The sequence below is a fragment of the Protopterus annectens genome, chromosome 2.part0 (assembly GCF_019279795.1).
Source record: "Protopterus annectens isolate FY-2018-M chromosome 2.part0, PAN1.0, whole genome shotgun sequence".
Lineage (NCBI taxonomy): Eukaryota > Metazoa > Chordata > Ceratodontiformes > Protopteridae > Protopterus > Protopterus annectens.
In genome coordinates, this window is record NC_056728.1 from 29,063,240 (window position 1) to 29,079,803 (window position 16,564).

Sequence of the window (16,564 nt, forward strand, 5' to 3'; positions counted from 1 at the left end):
TTCTGAGCTTGTAATGGGCCTCATTTAATGGCAAACTGAACCTTAGCAGGTGACATTGTTGTATTGTGTACCTACCTAATGTTTGGGTTCCTATTATGTGATCGAAAATCCCTTTAGGCGAATACGAAGATGTCGAACCATATTGTGCAAAGTATGTAAACCCCGAATGGTCAAAACCGCAAATTTCAAAATGTCGATTTGTTTTGGTTGGCCTGTCTGCGGTACAGCTCCGTAAGGTAAGTGTGCGATAGATAGGACTTTAGTGTTAGGATTTGGGTTAAGGTAAGTGCATAGATAGGTACTGTATGTAAGAGTTAGTGTAGTGTTAGGTGTAGGTTTTTTTAAGTGTATGTATGTGTATTATTTATTTTGTTTAGGTGTATGTCTGTAGGGGATGTATGCGATAGTTACGGACCTTAGGGTTAATGAGGGGTTAAGGAGAGTGCATAGATAATTGTGTTTGTGCGGTTTAGTGTAGTGTTGGAGGTAGGGTTTTGGTGCTTTTATTTTGTTTAGGTGTATGTCAGTAGGGGATGTGTACAGTAGTTATGGACCTTAGGGTTAGGTAGGGGTTAAGGAGCGTGCATAGATAGTTGTGTTTGTGGGGTTTAGTGTAGTGTTGGAGGTAGGGTTTTGGTGCTTTAGTTTAGGTTAGAAGTAGGGTTTGTTTAGTGTATGTATGTGGTTTATTTATTTTGTTAGGGTAGGTAGTATGTAGTGGGTGGTGGGGTTGGCCGACTATGACAGTTTGATATTTTTTTTCGCGGTTTAGTGCGTTCGGGATTTTCGCGGTTCTTGGTATAGGGGTCGATGTTTTGGTATTTGCACATAGGGCTTTTTGCTTTGCTAATATACCCTAATGTTTGCCAATTTTACATTTGTGTCTGTGAACTAGCAGTGCTATTGTAATGCTACTGAAAATGACTGCAAAATGAAAATACTAGAATAGTCTGGATAGTGTGTCAAATAACGTTACCCCTTTGCTTTCCAACAGTACCTTGGTCACTTGTGCAGAATTAATGTAATGTCTGCAAATTTCTATGCTTTGTTTCCAGCTTTTGTAATGCTGCTTCCTAACAACCACACACAGCACAATTCATGTCAGGTTAAATGGCAAACAATCTGTGCTGAAAATAGTGCTGACAGACACCAAATCCTATAATACATTTGAAGGGTGTTATAGCTGGAATTCATTCTGGGTGAAAAGTATAAAAACAGGCCCTCACTTCTCACTGACAGAACAAAGTACCACATAGCTCTCTCTTTGCATACAGCAAAATGGGAAAGGTAATCAAATTTATGTCTTTTGCTCAATGACCTTTTGTACATTGGATGAAACTGTTACTAGATTATAAAATTCTATTTATATACTTCATGCAACATAATTTATTATTTAAGATGTAAAGCCAAGGAAGATACAGCTGCCTGTCTGCTTATAAAGCAGTGTACAGGATTGTGGAGAGTAAACTGCACCTTCAAGAAGAAACTCAAGATGAAAACAATGTGTGAGCAACAAGGCAGTGGGCAAGGGAGGGTGCATATCACGAATGCAAGGTAACAGAATGTGAAAGTGAAAAGAAAATGAAAGGATAACACAGGAAAGAGGAAATGAGGGTCACTTCGGAAAGCAGCAGGAAGTGAGTAAATAAGGGATGGAGAGCACTATTTCATTGCGTACACCCTAGAAAATGACTTGCTAGAGATGACAGTCACTGACTATGAAGATGACCGTGAGTCTCTTTCCATAGTGTTTGTGCTGTGATGGCATTCATTAATGTCTTGTAACCACGATGGGGGTCTCCTGTTTGAAAAGGGGGTTCATATTAGAAGAACGAAAACCCTAAACCGTGAACGCTCACATGAGCGAAAATGCCGGGTATCGAAAGTGGGATTGCAGGATCGTGTTACAGTGAGGAGTGGGATATTTGCTCTTTCCTCACTGTAGTGCGACCTCAGAGTTAGAATATATAGTTAGTGGGGGGGGCGCAGCCCCCCACAATAGCAACTTCAATCACCGGCATTTTCGCTCATGTGAGCATTTGCGGTTTAGGGTTTTCGTTCTTCTAATATGAACCCTTGAAAAAGAATAAATCAAAGCTTGAAAACACTGGCGCGATGTGACCAAAAAAGCCTTGAGATGTGAGTGTTATCATGCATATAGCAGCAGGGGTGAAGGAGTGTAGTCTTCTGTCTGCCATCTGTGGATACAAGATCCCACCCTTCAGCAAGGAGTATCTGTCACCCTTCCTGACTACATCTATGTTGTGATTTCTTCAAAGAGAGATTAAACAGACCCAGAAGTTGTAGCACTGTCTTGGAAAGCATGTTGATACTAAGGAATGTCTTCTGAAATCATGGCAGCCACTTTCCTGGGTACCAGTGATTATTGTACATTTCATTTAATACTGAGATAAGAGTAGTGATCAATTTCACAAGGTCTTTCAGTCCTGACTTTTAAGATGTATATTAATTAACTTCACTATGAAATGTTTATATTAACAGAAATGCTTTTAAAATGCAAAAAATAAATAGATAAAAGTAACCAAAATTATCTGTGCTGACTACCTTTATACAAATATAGAATTATTTAAGGAAACGTCAAGCTAGAAAATGCTAAATGGATTCTTTGACTAGATTGTGCAGAGAAATAAGCTGGCTAAAGTAGTAGGTGTGACACTGAGTCTGGCATCTACAAGGCTTTTTAGTGCTGTATGGCATGACATCATACCTCTCAACCTCTTGCCATAATAAGTAGGGACAAAATAAAACTTAATTGGGAAGTGAAGGCTGAAAATCGGGGACAGATTTTAAATATTGCTCTTATAAACTCAGGAAGTAGCTATGTCAGTAGATTTGGCTTTAGCACGCATTGTCTGAAGGATATGAAATCTAAAACTCAAATATCTACCATTATTTAATTACTTTAACCCACATTTTTTTTTTTTTACTCTGAAATCGCACTTCATAAGGAACAGACTGAAAATACGAGGCAAAAATTTGGACATTCTGTGAACATCTGGACAGTTCAGATGTATGCACAGCACAAAGATGAAATTAATATGTTAAAATGGGTCAGATTCAATAAAGCCTACTCTAAGTATACACGATATGTATTCAAGAACAGTCTTATCCCATTTTTTCTGCTTTCTGGTCACTCAGAAAGATTACAGTAAGTGTACATGTAGTCTACACTTTGTGGTAACCTTTATGAATCTCTGTCTATATTTAAAGCTGCAAGAATATCAGAAGGACAACTAAAATTAGGAGGAAGAAGGTGTGAGTTATGTCGGTGTTGTGTGTTCACTCGGAGCGGTGTACACTTAGTGGAGGTGTTATTGAATCCCGGGGCCTGTCTCCTGCAGAAAGCAGCTTTGAAGTAGAACAGCAGTTGTTGATATTTGCTATTCTCCTCTAGCTTCACAGGTTTTAAATAATTAATTAAGACTTTCAGAATTACAACAGAAAGCCACACTAAGCCGCATAGGAACTTAATGCTTAAGGGCAAAATACGACAGATGATTTCTCAGCCACTAGCAGAACCAGATATCAGAAATATCACAGCTGATAACTTCTGGGGCACACTGGATGGTGTGATACAACAGTGTGCAAGGTCAGTGCCTTCTGAGGATATACTCAGAAACATCTCCAGCAGGAGTGGACAGAGACTAGTGTTGTCCCTAGTTCTCTCACTTGCAAGGTCACACAACTGGCACTGCATCCACTTTTGGCATTAAACATATACACTACACTCTGTCAATAGGAATGTGACTACAAGTCTACCGGGGTTATGTCAAATACCTTGTAAAAAAACAGTAAGAGACCTACATTTGAATGCCAGAAGATGGACAAGAGCACATAATTATCACAGAGACAGACAGAGAAAAATAGATATTAAAGTACTGTGTTTTCAGGAAAAGGATTGCAAAATAAGAATACAGGCCATGAAGTAAGATTCAGGGAAACTACAGAGAGGTGTCAACAAGTATGACTGCATAGAAAGTGCAGCTGACTTTGGACTTGGTCTGTCACCATATCTAGTTAAAGGATATAACAGGATATTACAAAACAGTTATTAAGAGGTTACTCGCCTATGAGAGGACAGAGGCAAATGCTCTTGGGTAGGTAAGTAATCTTTGTCCTTTTTTGAATATAAATTGTATGCATTACTGCTTCTGTGTGCACAGTGCTATACAGAACTCAGTGTGTGGTTCTGCTACGACAGGGTACCGTATGGTTCTAAATTACCTTACAGCAGTTATCCCATTATGTGATGACATTATGATCCCATATAACCCGTATGTAACTATGCTGTGTTACTCACAGTTCTTCATAACTACTGACTGTGTTCTGAATGCTGTAACTTTAGGAGAGGATGGATTCTCTGTTTTGTTGCATTATGACCAAATCAGACACATAATGCACATTGCTGATTTTTTTTACTTTACATTATCCTAAAATTCCAGCATCCCTTACAAATTAGATCATTTAAAGACTGATTTGAGAATTAATAGTCTGCATGAATGTATTCATTCTATGAGCTTTGCTGACATAATTGCTGATGTTGTTACTATTCTGGAGGCTAAAACATTTCTCTAGACCTTGCTGTACAAAGTACAAGGAGGTTTACTGGAACCAGTAAAATTCAGGTTCAAACATCTCAACCTCATAGTGCAAGAAATCAGGACAAAGCCTAAATAATTGGGGGGGGGGTAGATAAAGGCCCCAAACTAGGGAAATATTTCAAATGTTGTTCTTATAAACTTATAACATTTTTGGAATAATAAGAGTTGTGTTAACATGCATTTTCTGAAGGATATGAAGTTTGAAATGCAAATGTATGTCATTATTCAGTGACTTCAGTCTTCAGCGATTTGCCAGAAAACCACACACTCTGTGAGGAAGCAGATAAAGAGGCAAAGGTCTGTATATTCTGCAAAAATCTGAACAGTTGAGAGGTATGTTCAGGTTAGAGTTTACAAGTGTTTTCACATTTACTGAAGGTTGCCAAATCTTTTTCAGCATTGGCCACCTTTGATGTCTTTTTTGTAAAATTGTGGGTTTTGGTACTTGTAAATTAGATGGCAACTTTGGCTCACCCTCTCAGCTGTACTGTGTGCATGCATAAACAGACGCTGTCCTTTTGTATGTAAAGTACAATTCTGGATCAGTATCACTTATGAATATGAAATTCTCTCATTGGGATTGCAGATTTGCTGAAGAGTTTACTATTTGATAATGGTCTGCTGTAAACACTGTCAGCCATACCTCTCAAATGTCTCTATTTTTTAGGGATGCCTCTAATTTTATCCAAAAGTTTCATTTTGTCCTTACTATAATTTTCCCTAGTTATTCTTTTCTTTGCCCTGATTCTGGATATAAAAGTTAAGAGTTATGCTGCAACGGCATGGCTAAGCATACACTACTTATCCACAGTGCACACATAGTATTAACTTTTTGAAGCTTGTTTTTTTAGCCAATGAGATGTTCTAAATTTTACGTTTTTAAAAAGCTTTGGCTTATCTATCTGTCTATCTGTCTGTCTACCTAATTTATCTCTTTTTTCAGGTTATCTTTTTGGGTTAGCTAAATCCTGTAATTTTTTTTTTCCTTTTGCAGTATTGAAAAGATATGCTGTCCAGAGTGGAATTAGGATGAGTGGTGGAGGGAGTGGGAACTACAATGCAGAAGTTGGTGTACAATTCCAGAAATCCTAGCTGTCCTACAGACTACTGTGTTCTGCATCATTCAGATCTCATCTGCTGCTGTCACAGCAGAACAGCAGACTCTGAACAATGTAGAAATATTCAGGCTTTTACTAGGCTGTAGATAATACATTGTACACATTGTCTGAAAACTATCTTACCTTCGCTGAGGAACTTTACAAAAATCCAGTATATTCCAACACAGGTGCCATGTATTTCAGATTTTTGGACTTATTCTTTTTGTCTTTACTAAAGAGATTAAAAAAAAGAGAAAAAGAGAGTAAATTGCCTTGGCTGAGCTTTCTGTCTGTATATACAATAGCCTACTTCTGCCTCAGACATCGCTGTTTTGTCAGACAGACACATGGCTGGGGCAGATGAATCCTGGGTGCCTATGTTTGGTTTCATGCAGTAGTCTTTAACCACAGAGGAAAATGGTGGCATGAATTTAAATACTTGAAAATAATAGTCCTCTGCAGGGCTGGAGACACAAGTTTTAGAAAAAGATTCATATACAGTAGACTTCCTCTTATCCGGCCTCTCTTTAACCAGCCATCAAATTTCTGCCGTAGACCTAGCAAAAGACTTCAAAGAAGAACAACACTTCCACCTCCACTGGGCTAAATAATGACATACATTTGAGTTTTAGACTTCATATTCATTAGAAAATGCATGCTAACACAAATCCTGATATTCTATCTGATTTATAACCTATAAATGCTATTTTGTATGCTTTTTCTGATTAACCAGCTATTTGTTAATTCAGCCTAAGGTCTGATCCCAGTGAGACCAGATAAGAGGGCAGACATGTTAGGATGGCAGGAGGCAGAGTGAAATTGGCATAGGCTGTCTCTTTTAGCCTGGGGTGGGGTGAGTTTCTGTGCCAGTGGTGCCTAACCTTGGATAGACGCTAGAAACAGACATAATCAAGCAAGGTCAGGAATAAGGAATACACTAGCACTGTGACCTCTGATATTAGCACAGAGGTAAACTCTTACTGACTCTGCACATCTTTGACTACCCTTACACTAGTTATTAACTCCCTCACAATATTCACACCACATATGATCTGAAAATGACTGATATCATCTAAAGACAGGAAAAGCCCAAAAAATGAAGGATTATTTAGGTAACTGCAGGTAACCAGCCTAAGGGGAGAGGTGCTTCTCAGAGACAGAGCTGAGTAACTGTTAGCCTAAATATGGTGATTCCAATACCTTGCCATCCAGACAGCAAAGAAACATGACAATAAATGTGAAAATATTAATGTTTAAATGTTAAATGTTGTTCATATGTTCACTCCAAGGAAGGATCTTGTCCATTCTTCAACACCTGGTAACCCAAATGGCCTTAGTCTGACAATTAGAGTAGATAATGAAGACTGTGAACTGTTAACAATCTGCTTCATGTAGACCAGTGGCAGATAATGAAGATTGTGAACAGTTAACAGTCTGCTTTATGTAGACCAAGGTTTAAATCCCTCAGCCTCCTTTGCATTTTGTGTGACTTTAAGCAAGTTACTTAACCAGACAGTACTGTTGGGTTGCCCCCTGAAAACAAATAGTTATGTCTAGTGACTTACCTGGTTAACAAATGAATAAAACAAAAAAGTCTGAACCACCTAAGCTGCATGTGAAAGGGTTAAGAACAATTTTGTAACTGTTCTCAAAATAGAAAATAAAAACTTCTTTGCTTTAAGGGTTATATTTCATTCATTCACAAATTCTGAACAACAGTGAATCTTGTTTAGTTCATAGATAATGGTCAGGTTGAAGTGCAACTGGCAGTACATCCTGAAATGCCACCAGTGAATGTTAACAAGTTTAGCACTGGAATAGGCAGCAAAAGTAATTTCCCCTCTTAGGCAGCAGCAGCATAACAGAATTGAGCCACAGCTCCTCTGGGAGATTCTTAGAGCTATGGGGAATCAATGGGACATCAAGTATTAGCATCCAGCTTCAGCTTTCTTATAAATCACTCTTCTTGAAGTTTCTACTGGTTTTGCAGAGTTTTGTCTTCTGTGTTTCAAGATGAGAGATGATAATACCCCTGATATAAACTTAGATCTGAAACAGAGGTGAGGTACTTAGAAAAGATGTGGAATACTATGTATACGTATCTGTGCAGGCACAAATTGAACTGACTGCAATGGCATGTGATGTGACATCACATGTTTTCAAAACTATAATATACCTAAACATGTTTTCAAATAATTATGTAGCGGACTGAACTTTGGATTTCTGTTTCTCTGTATTCACAGATCATCTTCTACGAAGACAGAAACTTCCAGGGTCAGCACCATGAATGCTACAGTGACTGTGCCGATCTGCAGTCTCACTTCAATCGCTGTAATTCCATCCGGGTCGATAGTGGGTGCTGGATGATCTATGAGCGTCCCAATTACATGGGATACCAGTACTTCCTGAGCAAGGGAGAGTACCCTGATTACCAGAGGTGGATGGGTTTTAATGACACAGTCAGGTCCTGCCGCATGATTCCTACAGTAAGTACTTTATTGTCTGGGTAAAAATAAGGAGTTTGTCAATTGTTATAAACATTTTCAGATGGAAAATTACTGTTTACATTGCTTCAGAATTCAAAATTCTGGATCAAGGATTCTGATACTGCATGATATTTTTGTTGATGTTCTCCCGATCCATTTTCTCACCTGTGCAGACTCTAGCCAGCAGCAAGGATTGCCCCTCTCACCCCCTACTGGTTATAATTGCAATGTCCTCTTTGTATTGTTAAACTGAATTACTGTATTGCAAAGCATAGCCCTCAACATCTTATCTCTAGAATCATGAGCACAACCAAAAATAATAAGGGTCAAAGGTTTGTTATTAGGGAAGAGTTTTTAAATATTGACAATATTCACTTAGTTGATACAATAAGAAAGTTTGTATTAATATGTTATTCATGAAAATGAAAATGCATGTACCACTAATGCCTTGGCAACATGATTTTCTGTGATCATCACTGTTTTGACAAGATGACTCAAGAAACTATGAAGACACTGTATATAGATCAGCTGGTCATATCTTTTTTCAACTCTGCTCAGTAAAGTCATTGTATTTTCTACAAAAAAATATGTACTCTCAAGTCAGAGTAGCAAAGTAGAAGAAAATAGCACAGAATTCATAGAAGAGATGTACATAACTGTTTTGAAGAGTTTTACACTGCCAGGAAGGAGAGTGTCCAAAATTATAAAATGCATGAGTAACATAGAAACATATCATATAGATAACATAATAATACAGTAACGTAGAGTAATATTCATAGGGGTTATTACAATGCTACTGTGGTTGTTATGTTATGGAGGAGATGAACCAACTGGATAGTAATATTCTCATGGGAATAGTAGACATAGGTATTGCCCAATTGTAGGTTAAGACTTTAGAGGTTATATGCAGAGAGTACAGATAGTTCAGTAATAGTGTTATAAGTACTTATGGCTAAGAGATAGAAAAAGGAAAACTGTTATATGTGTGATGTCCCTGCACTGGCCCAGTAATAAAGGAGCCTCAACCCTCAACATTGGCAACAGTGAGGGACATACACAATGAGAGGATGACAAGTACACACACACACACACACACACACACACACACACACACACACACACACACACACACACACACACACACTAAAGTAGAATTTCCCATAAGGGCACACAGGGATCACAGTCAGTCTGGGGCTGGTTTCTGCCTCTTTTTCCAGATCCCTAATAAGACTCCCCACTGGCACAGCTATATTGTTGAGATCTCAGCTGAGTGGTCAAGCCAAAACCTCCAGCACCCTCTCTGTCCAACCAGTTCTTCGTGTCCCTGCCCAAGTAGCTGACACAGACACACTTTGAGATTTGATTTTACACACACACACACACACACACACACACACACACACACACACACACACACACACACACACACACATGTGTGACACACACACACACCTGGGAAAGACTGGCACAGGTTTACTAGCTATGCCCCCTTCTACCCAGACTATAAGGTAGTTATCACTGCCACCAATCACTCTTTATCATCTATTATAAGGCCCTTACAATGGGTGTCCAGTCCTACTGTGCAATGTTACTATTATCCAAATGGTAGTGTTGACTACGATTTGCAAGGCTATTTAGGAAAGGCCTGTACAGTGTTACCAAATACATATGCAAGTACTCTAAGAGCTTAAATATGTCTCACAAATATCAGCCACAAAGATAGGTTTAAAATAGTTAATAATAAATAAAGAAACAAGACAATAGTCAGTACACAAACACAGTTACTACACAGTTCAGAATCACAGAAAATATTTTAAAACATTGCAAGACAGTGTCAAATAAATACAAAAAAACTCTAAACCAATCTTTACTATATTCCTATCTATATCCAAAAGAGATATTATGCCCTGAATCTTACTTACAAGCAAGTGCAGATATGATGATGAGTGGATGTTCTTGCTAGGCCCAAGACAAAATACAAAATGTGCAGTCTCTCTCCAAGAGAGTTCTTACATTAATATTACATTTTACTGCCTGGTTACCTGGGTGACATCACTCTTTGTCACCTGACTTCTGTTCTGAGGCAAAACAGAAACTTAACAGAATTTTAATATCTCTGTGTTAAAAATACATATCTCTCAGATCTTTGCTCAGAACTGTGTAGCTGCTAGAAATTCATAAAGCAATAAAACACTTTACATTTTAAACCTAGTAATCATTTTTCTTTCAAGACAATAGAAACATTTCTAGCTCTAGACATCCTGTCTCCTTGCTGCATTGAAACTAACTTTTATAGCACATTGCAAACCATTTAATTTCAACTTATTTTCTTGAAGTTTTGTAAGTTAATCTTCTATGTTCCAGCAGGGTATGCTGTGGTTGCATTATTGAAGCTCAGTACATAACATACAGTTCTGTATAAATCATATCAATATTCACAAATGACAGAATTATTTACAAAATTCCAGATAGCTGGGCTGGCAGTATCACACTATGTATAAGCACTTGTATAAAAAACAGTCTCAGTAAGCAGTTTTATTTGATAACAATAAATATATCTTCATAATCATTGTGGTTTTTAATACTATTTAAATTTGGCCATATTTTTTTGTTGTGACATCATCTTTTCTGAAGTACTAAATGCATTTAAACACACACAATTTGTTCCAGATATGAAAAATGATAACCATCACATTCTCGAGCTACCATGAAATGATTGTTATAATGGGGAGATCTACCCATTCAGTTAATGGTAACTTTAAGAATGTTGTTTTCCCATTTACAGCTTGCTGAAATCACAACTTCTAGATATTTTACATATCAGCTTTACTGTGAAATAACAGCTGTGTAAGCTTTTTCATTTGTACTGGGAGTTTATTTTTCCCCCTACAGTTGTACAGCCTTGGAGAATATATATATATATATATATATATATATATATATATATATATATATATATATATTGTGTGTGTGTATGTGTGTGTGTGTGTGTGTGTGTGTGTGTGTGTGTGTGTGTGTAAGGAGAGTGGAGGAAAAAAGACTGACACTCATTTTAGTGTGTGTGTGTGTGTGTGTGTGTGTGTGTGTGTGTGTGTGTGTGTGTGTGTGTGTGTGTGTGTGTATGTGAGTGCATGTGGTGTATGTATGTGTTTCAATGATTTTGACAGTTTGCTGCAAAGAAGTTATGCCATTATGTTGTTAGCATGAGGAAAAATACTGAAAGCTGGCATTTATTATCTTTTCTCGTATCATAACCAGTTGAATTAAGGTGGCTCACAAGTCTAATAGCCCATTTCCTTATTTCCTTATTATGAGTTGAGGTAGTCAAGGATTTTGTAAAACATTGTGAAACTAAGGCTATTATTCAATCAGTCTACATGCAGTTTCCTACAAATCTATGGCCACGCAAGACCTGTGAGGTGTTTATATGTACATTATATTGTTTTTCATTAATGGATAATAGGTTTAAAATATTTAATAATAAAGATTTAGTATTACTTAGGCCCCAAGCTCGTTTTAAATTATGGGACCCCTAAACCCCACTTGTCATTTAAGGAGACCACACATAAACATCTTCTTCTGGATTCACTTTCATTATTGTCAGAGCCACAGCATCTGATACCCACCCTGGGCAGTTCCCCAGACTGGTGCCCCCATGAACCTGTGGTTGAGGACCCAAAAAAAATGGTCTTCTGAATGTTGAGGGAATTGCTACAGTTACTAACATTGAGCTTCTAACTGAAAGCATGAATACAATATCAGCATTAATTTATGAAGCCATGGTATCACCTGCTTAAGAGTTCTACCCACCTCCAGGCCTCCCTCAGACTAGCTGCACTAAGGGCTGTCGTTGGGAGAAGATCAAGGTATCCCAGGTCATTGTCATATGGCTGTTGGAAGTGTTTTTACCTATAATGACCCTGTGCATGTCAGGCACCACCCAGCAGATGGGCCATACAGTGGGTGGACTGTGCTGATCTGCTTGCTTCTGCAAGGAGATGACATCAGCAAGCCAACCTAGCCACTCATCAGGATGCACTTCATGGTGGTTTCTCAGGGGTCCTCCTGGAAATCCAACTGCATTGTATGCTCCCATCCCATCCCATCCCTGCAGATGATCATGACAAGCACTTCCCTCCCAGTGCTCCAGACTCCTGAGCTGCTGATCAAACTGGGATTACCTGGATCATAGTCAGGCTTTATCCTTCTTTGTTACGGTACTGCCTTTTGTCCAGCTTTCTCGAGCAAAGAAGTCAAGACGTATGATAAGGTGTCAAGGAGAACATGGAAGATTATCAAACAAAAAATGAATAAAGGAATAAATAAAAGTTGATAAAGAGCAAAAGAGAAAGATGGTTAGAGACAGCATAAAACAAGAAGGAAGAACAGTTGAAAGGTAGGTAGATTAAAAAATGAGGGAGGAGGATGATCAAAAGCCAAAGGAGAGAACTAGTGGAGATAACATCAAAGGTGTGGGGAGGGGGTGGCAAAAGACTAAAAGTATTAGTGGAAATAAGGCTAAAAGAAAGTTATGGAGAGATTTAGTGAAGGCTTTTAGTACGCAAGAGGAAGATGTTAAGGAATTAAGAGACCAGTGGCAGGAAAGAAGGTCAGTATTTAGGGAAGAAGCCAAGAAAAAACAAAGTCAATCAGCTAAAAAACCTGAGGGCAGACACTATCAGTGTCCGAGGATGGAGGAGAGGCCCATCTAGTTCTGGAAGAGTTGGAGAGAGAGAAAGAAGGGGAAAGGGAAGTTCTGTTCCAAGGATGTTGGGAGATGTATGCACTGTACATATTAGAGTACAAGAATTGTGAATGGGGGCAGCAACAGGGCAAGCCACCCTATGTGTACTTTAAAAAATGTCTGTATACCATACTTCTCAACTGTCCAGTTTTTTACAGAATGTCCAGATTTTTGCCTCATATTTTGGTCTGTTCCACATAAAATATGTGGTTTTCTGGCAAATCACTGAAGATTGAAGACACTAAATAATGGCATACTGTTGAGTTTCAGACTTCACATCCTTCAGAAAATGCATGCTAACATAAATTATATTATTCTAACAGCTTTCTAAGTTTATAAGAGCAATATTTAAAACCTGTTCCTATCTTTGAACCTTTGTCCCCCCATTATTTTAGGCTTTGCCCAGATTTCTTACACTAAGAGGTTGAGAGGTTTGATGTATACTCTACAAAACACAGTGATTTTAGACTGTATCTCATTTCTCAGCTAATCAAGTGTATTTGGTTTATTATTGTTTCATCCTGGTTTCTTTTGAAATGTGTTAATTGCTCCATTTAAAAGGTGTAAACATACTTTGGAAGGTGAAAAACCTAGAAAACATGAATGCAACTTCCTGATGTTCTTTTGCAGCTTTCCCTAAGGCCTTTATAAGTTTTATCGAACTGGTCAAAGAGTTCCAGCAATTACATAAGCAACAGAGCAGCATGCAGGAGTGAAGTGGGAGGTGTGCTTGCAGCACTTTAGAAGAGTACCAGCAGAGTAGCTAATAGATACGTTCTCTGCACTGCCATCTTTATAAAATCAGAACAGAGCTGCAGCCTCTGTTATTAGTCAGTGGGTGGCATTGTCATTCTTACTGTTCAGATTTGTTGTTTATTTTCAGATCAATGATGTTCCATTTCTTTTCCATATATGCTATTCATACCTCTTAAAATTTGTTAAGAATTTTACCTAGGTCTTCTGCAATCTGTAGTAGGTTTGGCAATTTCATTTGGTGGTGATGTGACACGATTACACCTGACAAAGAAGTCATTGATTTAAGGTCAGATTTAACTAGGGATAAAGAAATGTAAAGTGAGGTACATGCATGAGGTGATTTGGTAAGGGCCATGTCAAAGATATTACAGCTTTTAGTGGGTAGCTTGTACAGTTTGCTCCAGTTTGGTGTTAAAACATTTAGGAAAATGCTAAGCATTTTTATTTTTAGAGGTGTAGGTGTGTGTCAATGTTTAGATAACTGACTCCCCCTAGTACAAAGGCACTTGGTTTGATCTTTCCCTTCAATGATGTTAAGGTACATTTCCATGATCACTGGTGGACATTGTCAGAGATCTGTGCCTAACAATAAAGTAGCAAATGGATTTTTAAGAGTGATTTGGATCTCCAAGTTATGGCTGATAATTTTGATTGTGAGGTGATTGTGTTTCTGACAAATGCAGATACTTCCCCACACTTTATATGTTGGGGCTGAGGCAAACTTCATAATTCATTAAAAGGGACTCATGAGTAGCTTTTCTGGGGTAAAGTCTGCTGTAATGTGAATTGGGAGGCACTTTATGTGCTTTATCACAGTGATCAAATACACATTGGAACTAAAATGTCTACATTTGCATTGGTGTTTCACGAAAATGATTAGTTTCTCAGCATGCATTTGCTGAGAGTGAGGGAGAGCAGCATTATGATGGGGATGTCACTTGGGCAACAGTATGTAAGGGGTTAAGACGACCATGAATGATGACAATGGGGGTGTGGTTTAGTGGGAGCAGCAATCTAGAAACTGTGAGTGCAAATCTAAAAATCCTGGCTACACCACTGTTCTATTCACAAGTACAGGCAGAGCAGTACGCAAGACTGATGAATGAATGCATGTGGCAGAAGCAGCAGTATTTCAGACATTGTACCAAACTGTGGAGATAAAAAGCAAAATGAGTCAAAGGATGACGCTCTCAATTTAGCAGTCATTCTTTGCCCCACCCTTTCCCATGGTCATGATGTGTGGGTAGTGACTGAAAGGACTAATCAAAGCTACAAGTAGCAAAAACAAGGTTTCTTTGAAGAATAGCCAGTCTCACATTTCATGAGTAAGAAGCACAGCCACCCAGGAGGACCTCAGTGTACAGCCATTATCCTTCTGCATTGAAACAAGTCAGTAAAGATGGCTTGGATACCTTGTGATGTTGCCTCCTAGGTATCAGTGTATGAGGCACAATCTACTGTGAGAAGACCACAGGCCTGATTTAGACCATATTGAAAGGATTATATCTATCATCTTGCCTGGGAATACTTGTCACTGGAGATGGGAAAGTCTGCTCTTCCCATCTCAGCTTGTGACTACCAATAAATGTGTCTTTAAAAGATGGGTAGATAATATTTTGAATCATGAAGGCCATTTCTTACATTTAGTTTTATGTTTTTACCTTTCTAGGCTCAGCAGAGTGCAATACAGATATATTAATGAATACTGAGACTATGAGTCCCATCTCACCAGAGTATGGTGATCCTTCATATGAAGTCTCTAGTCTGCGAGCAAATGCCAAGCAGCTCTTTATACTTTGTACTTCCTCTCTGGTTATTCTGCACCTCATGTCAGCTTCAGAACTTGGATCTCTGGCATTATAAATGGAAATCCAAATGCTACAGTAAAAATAAAAAACACATTTTGATTTTTATCATTAAAATTGATATTTACCACAGTAACGTGAGTGATTTATTCTTTTTTAAAACATAAAATCTTTATTTTGAAATGTCATGTACAGAGAGCCATAAGAGTTGGTAATGGTGGCAAAGTAATGCAATGGTTAGTGTCTATGCCTAACAACTCCAGGATTTGAGCCTGACCTTTCATTAATGCTTTGTAAAATGTTTATGCTCTGCCTGTGTTCACTGATTTTAATTTATGTCATGTGGATTGGACAGATTGCAGCCAGGTGTGAGTGGCATAATCTGTGGTGCTAGTATCTTGTAGTGTGTAGCCAGTCCTGAGGCAATCGTTTCCAAGAAAAGCTATGCTTCACCATGACCCAGATGGATGGATGAATGGGTATGACAAAAAATGTGTGCACTTGCTCATGTATGTGTGGCTAAATTATAATTTTAATATGCTTGCAAACAGTACTGATCCTTTATTAATTTTCTACAGTACAGGGGATCGTATCGAGTGAGAGTGTATGAGAAGCCTGAATTTGGAGGCCAGATGATGGAGTTCACAGATGACTGCCCATCTGTCCATGATCGATTCCGTTTCCAGGACATTCACTCCTGCAATGTGTCAGAAGGTTACTGGCTCTTCTATGAACATCCCAACTACAGGGGAAGACAGTACTTCTTGAAACCTGGAGATTACAGAAAGTGCAGTGATTGGGGTGCCCTAACCTCCAGAATTGGCTCTTTCAGACGCATCATGGATTGTTATTAAAATACCAAATGTTTTTTATTTGGCATATTAAATTAATAAAGGCTTAAATGAAAAATACAATATTTTTATTCTTTTAGAGACAAGATTTCTATTAAGGAAGTGTTTTGAAAACATTAGTAGGCATATTCAGTTTACATTCTGAAATTAAAATCCACACATCTGACTAGGTGAAAAACACAAAATCCTATGTCAATAATCAA

General features: G+C 38.2%; 1 protein-coding gene across 1 annotated transcript in view; it reads left to right on the plus strand.

Annotated features, from left to right (window-relative positions):
* LOC122793694 (gamma-crystallin M2-like) overlaps positions 1 to 16,364 on the plus strand; it is a 45,959-nt gene extending 29,595 nt beyond the window's left edge. The window contains exons 2-4 of the mRNA XM_044061913.1: positions 1,275 to 1,287; positions 7,963 to 8,205; positions 16,089 to 16,364. Of these exons, the coding sequence (XP_043917848.1) occupies positions 1,275 to 1,287; positions 7,963 to 8,205; positions 16,089 to 16,364 (532 nt within the window). The remainder of the gene's footprint in view (positions 1 to 1,274; positions 1,288 to 7,962; positions 8,206 to 16,088) is intronic.
* Positions 16,365 to 16,564: the final 200 nt, after the last annotated feature.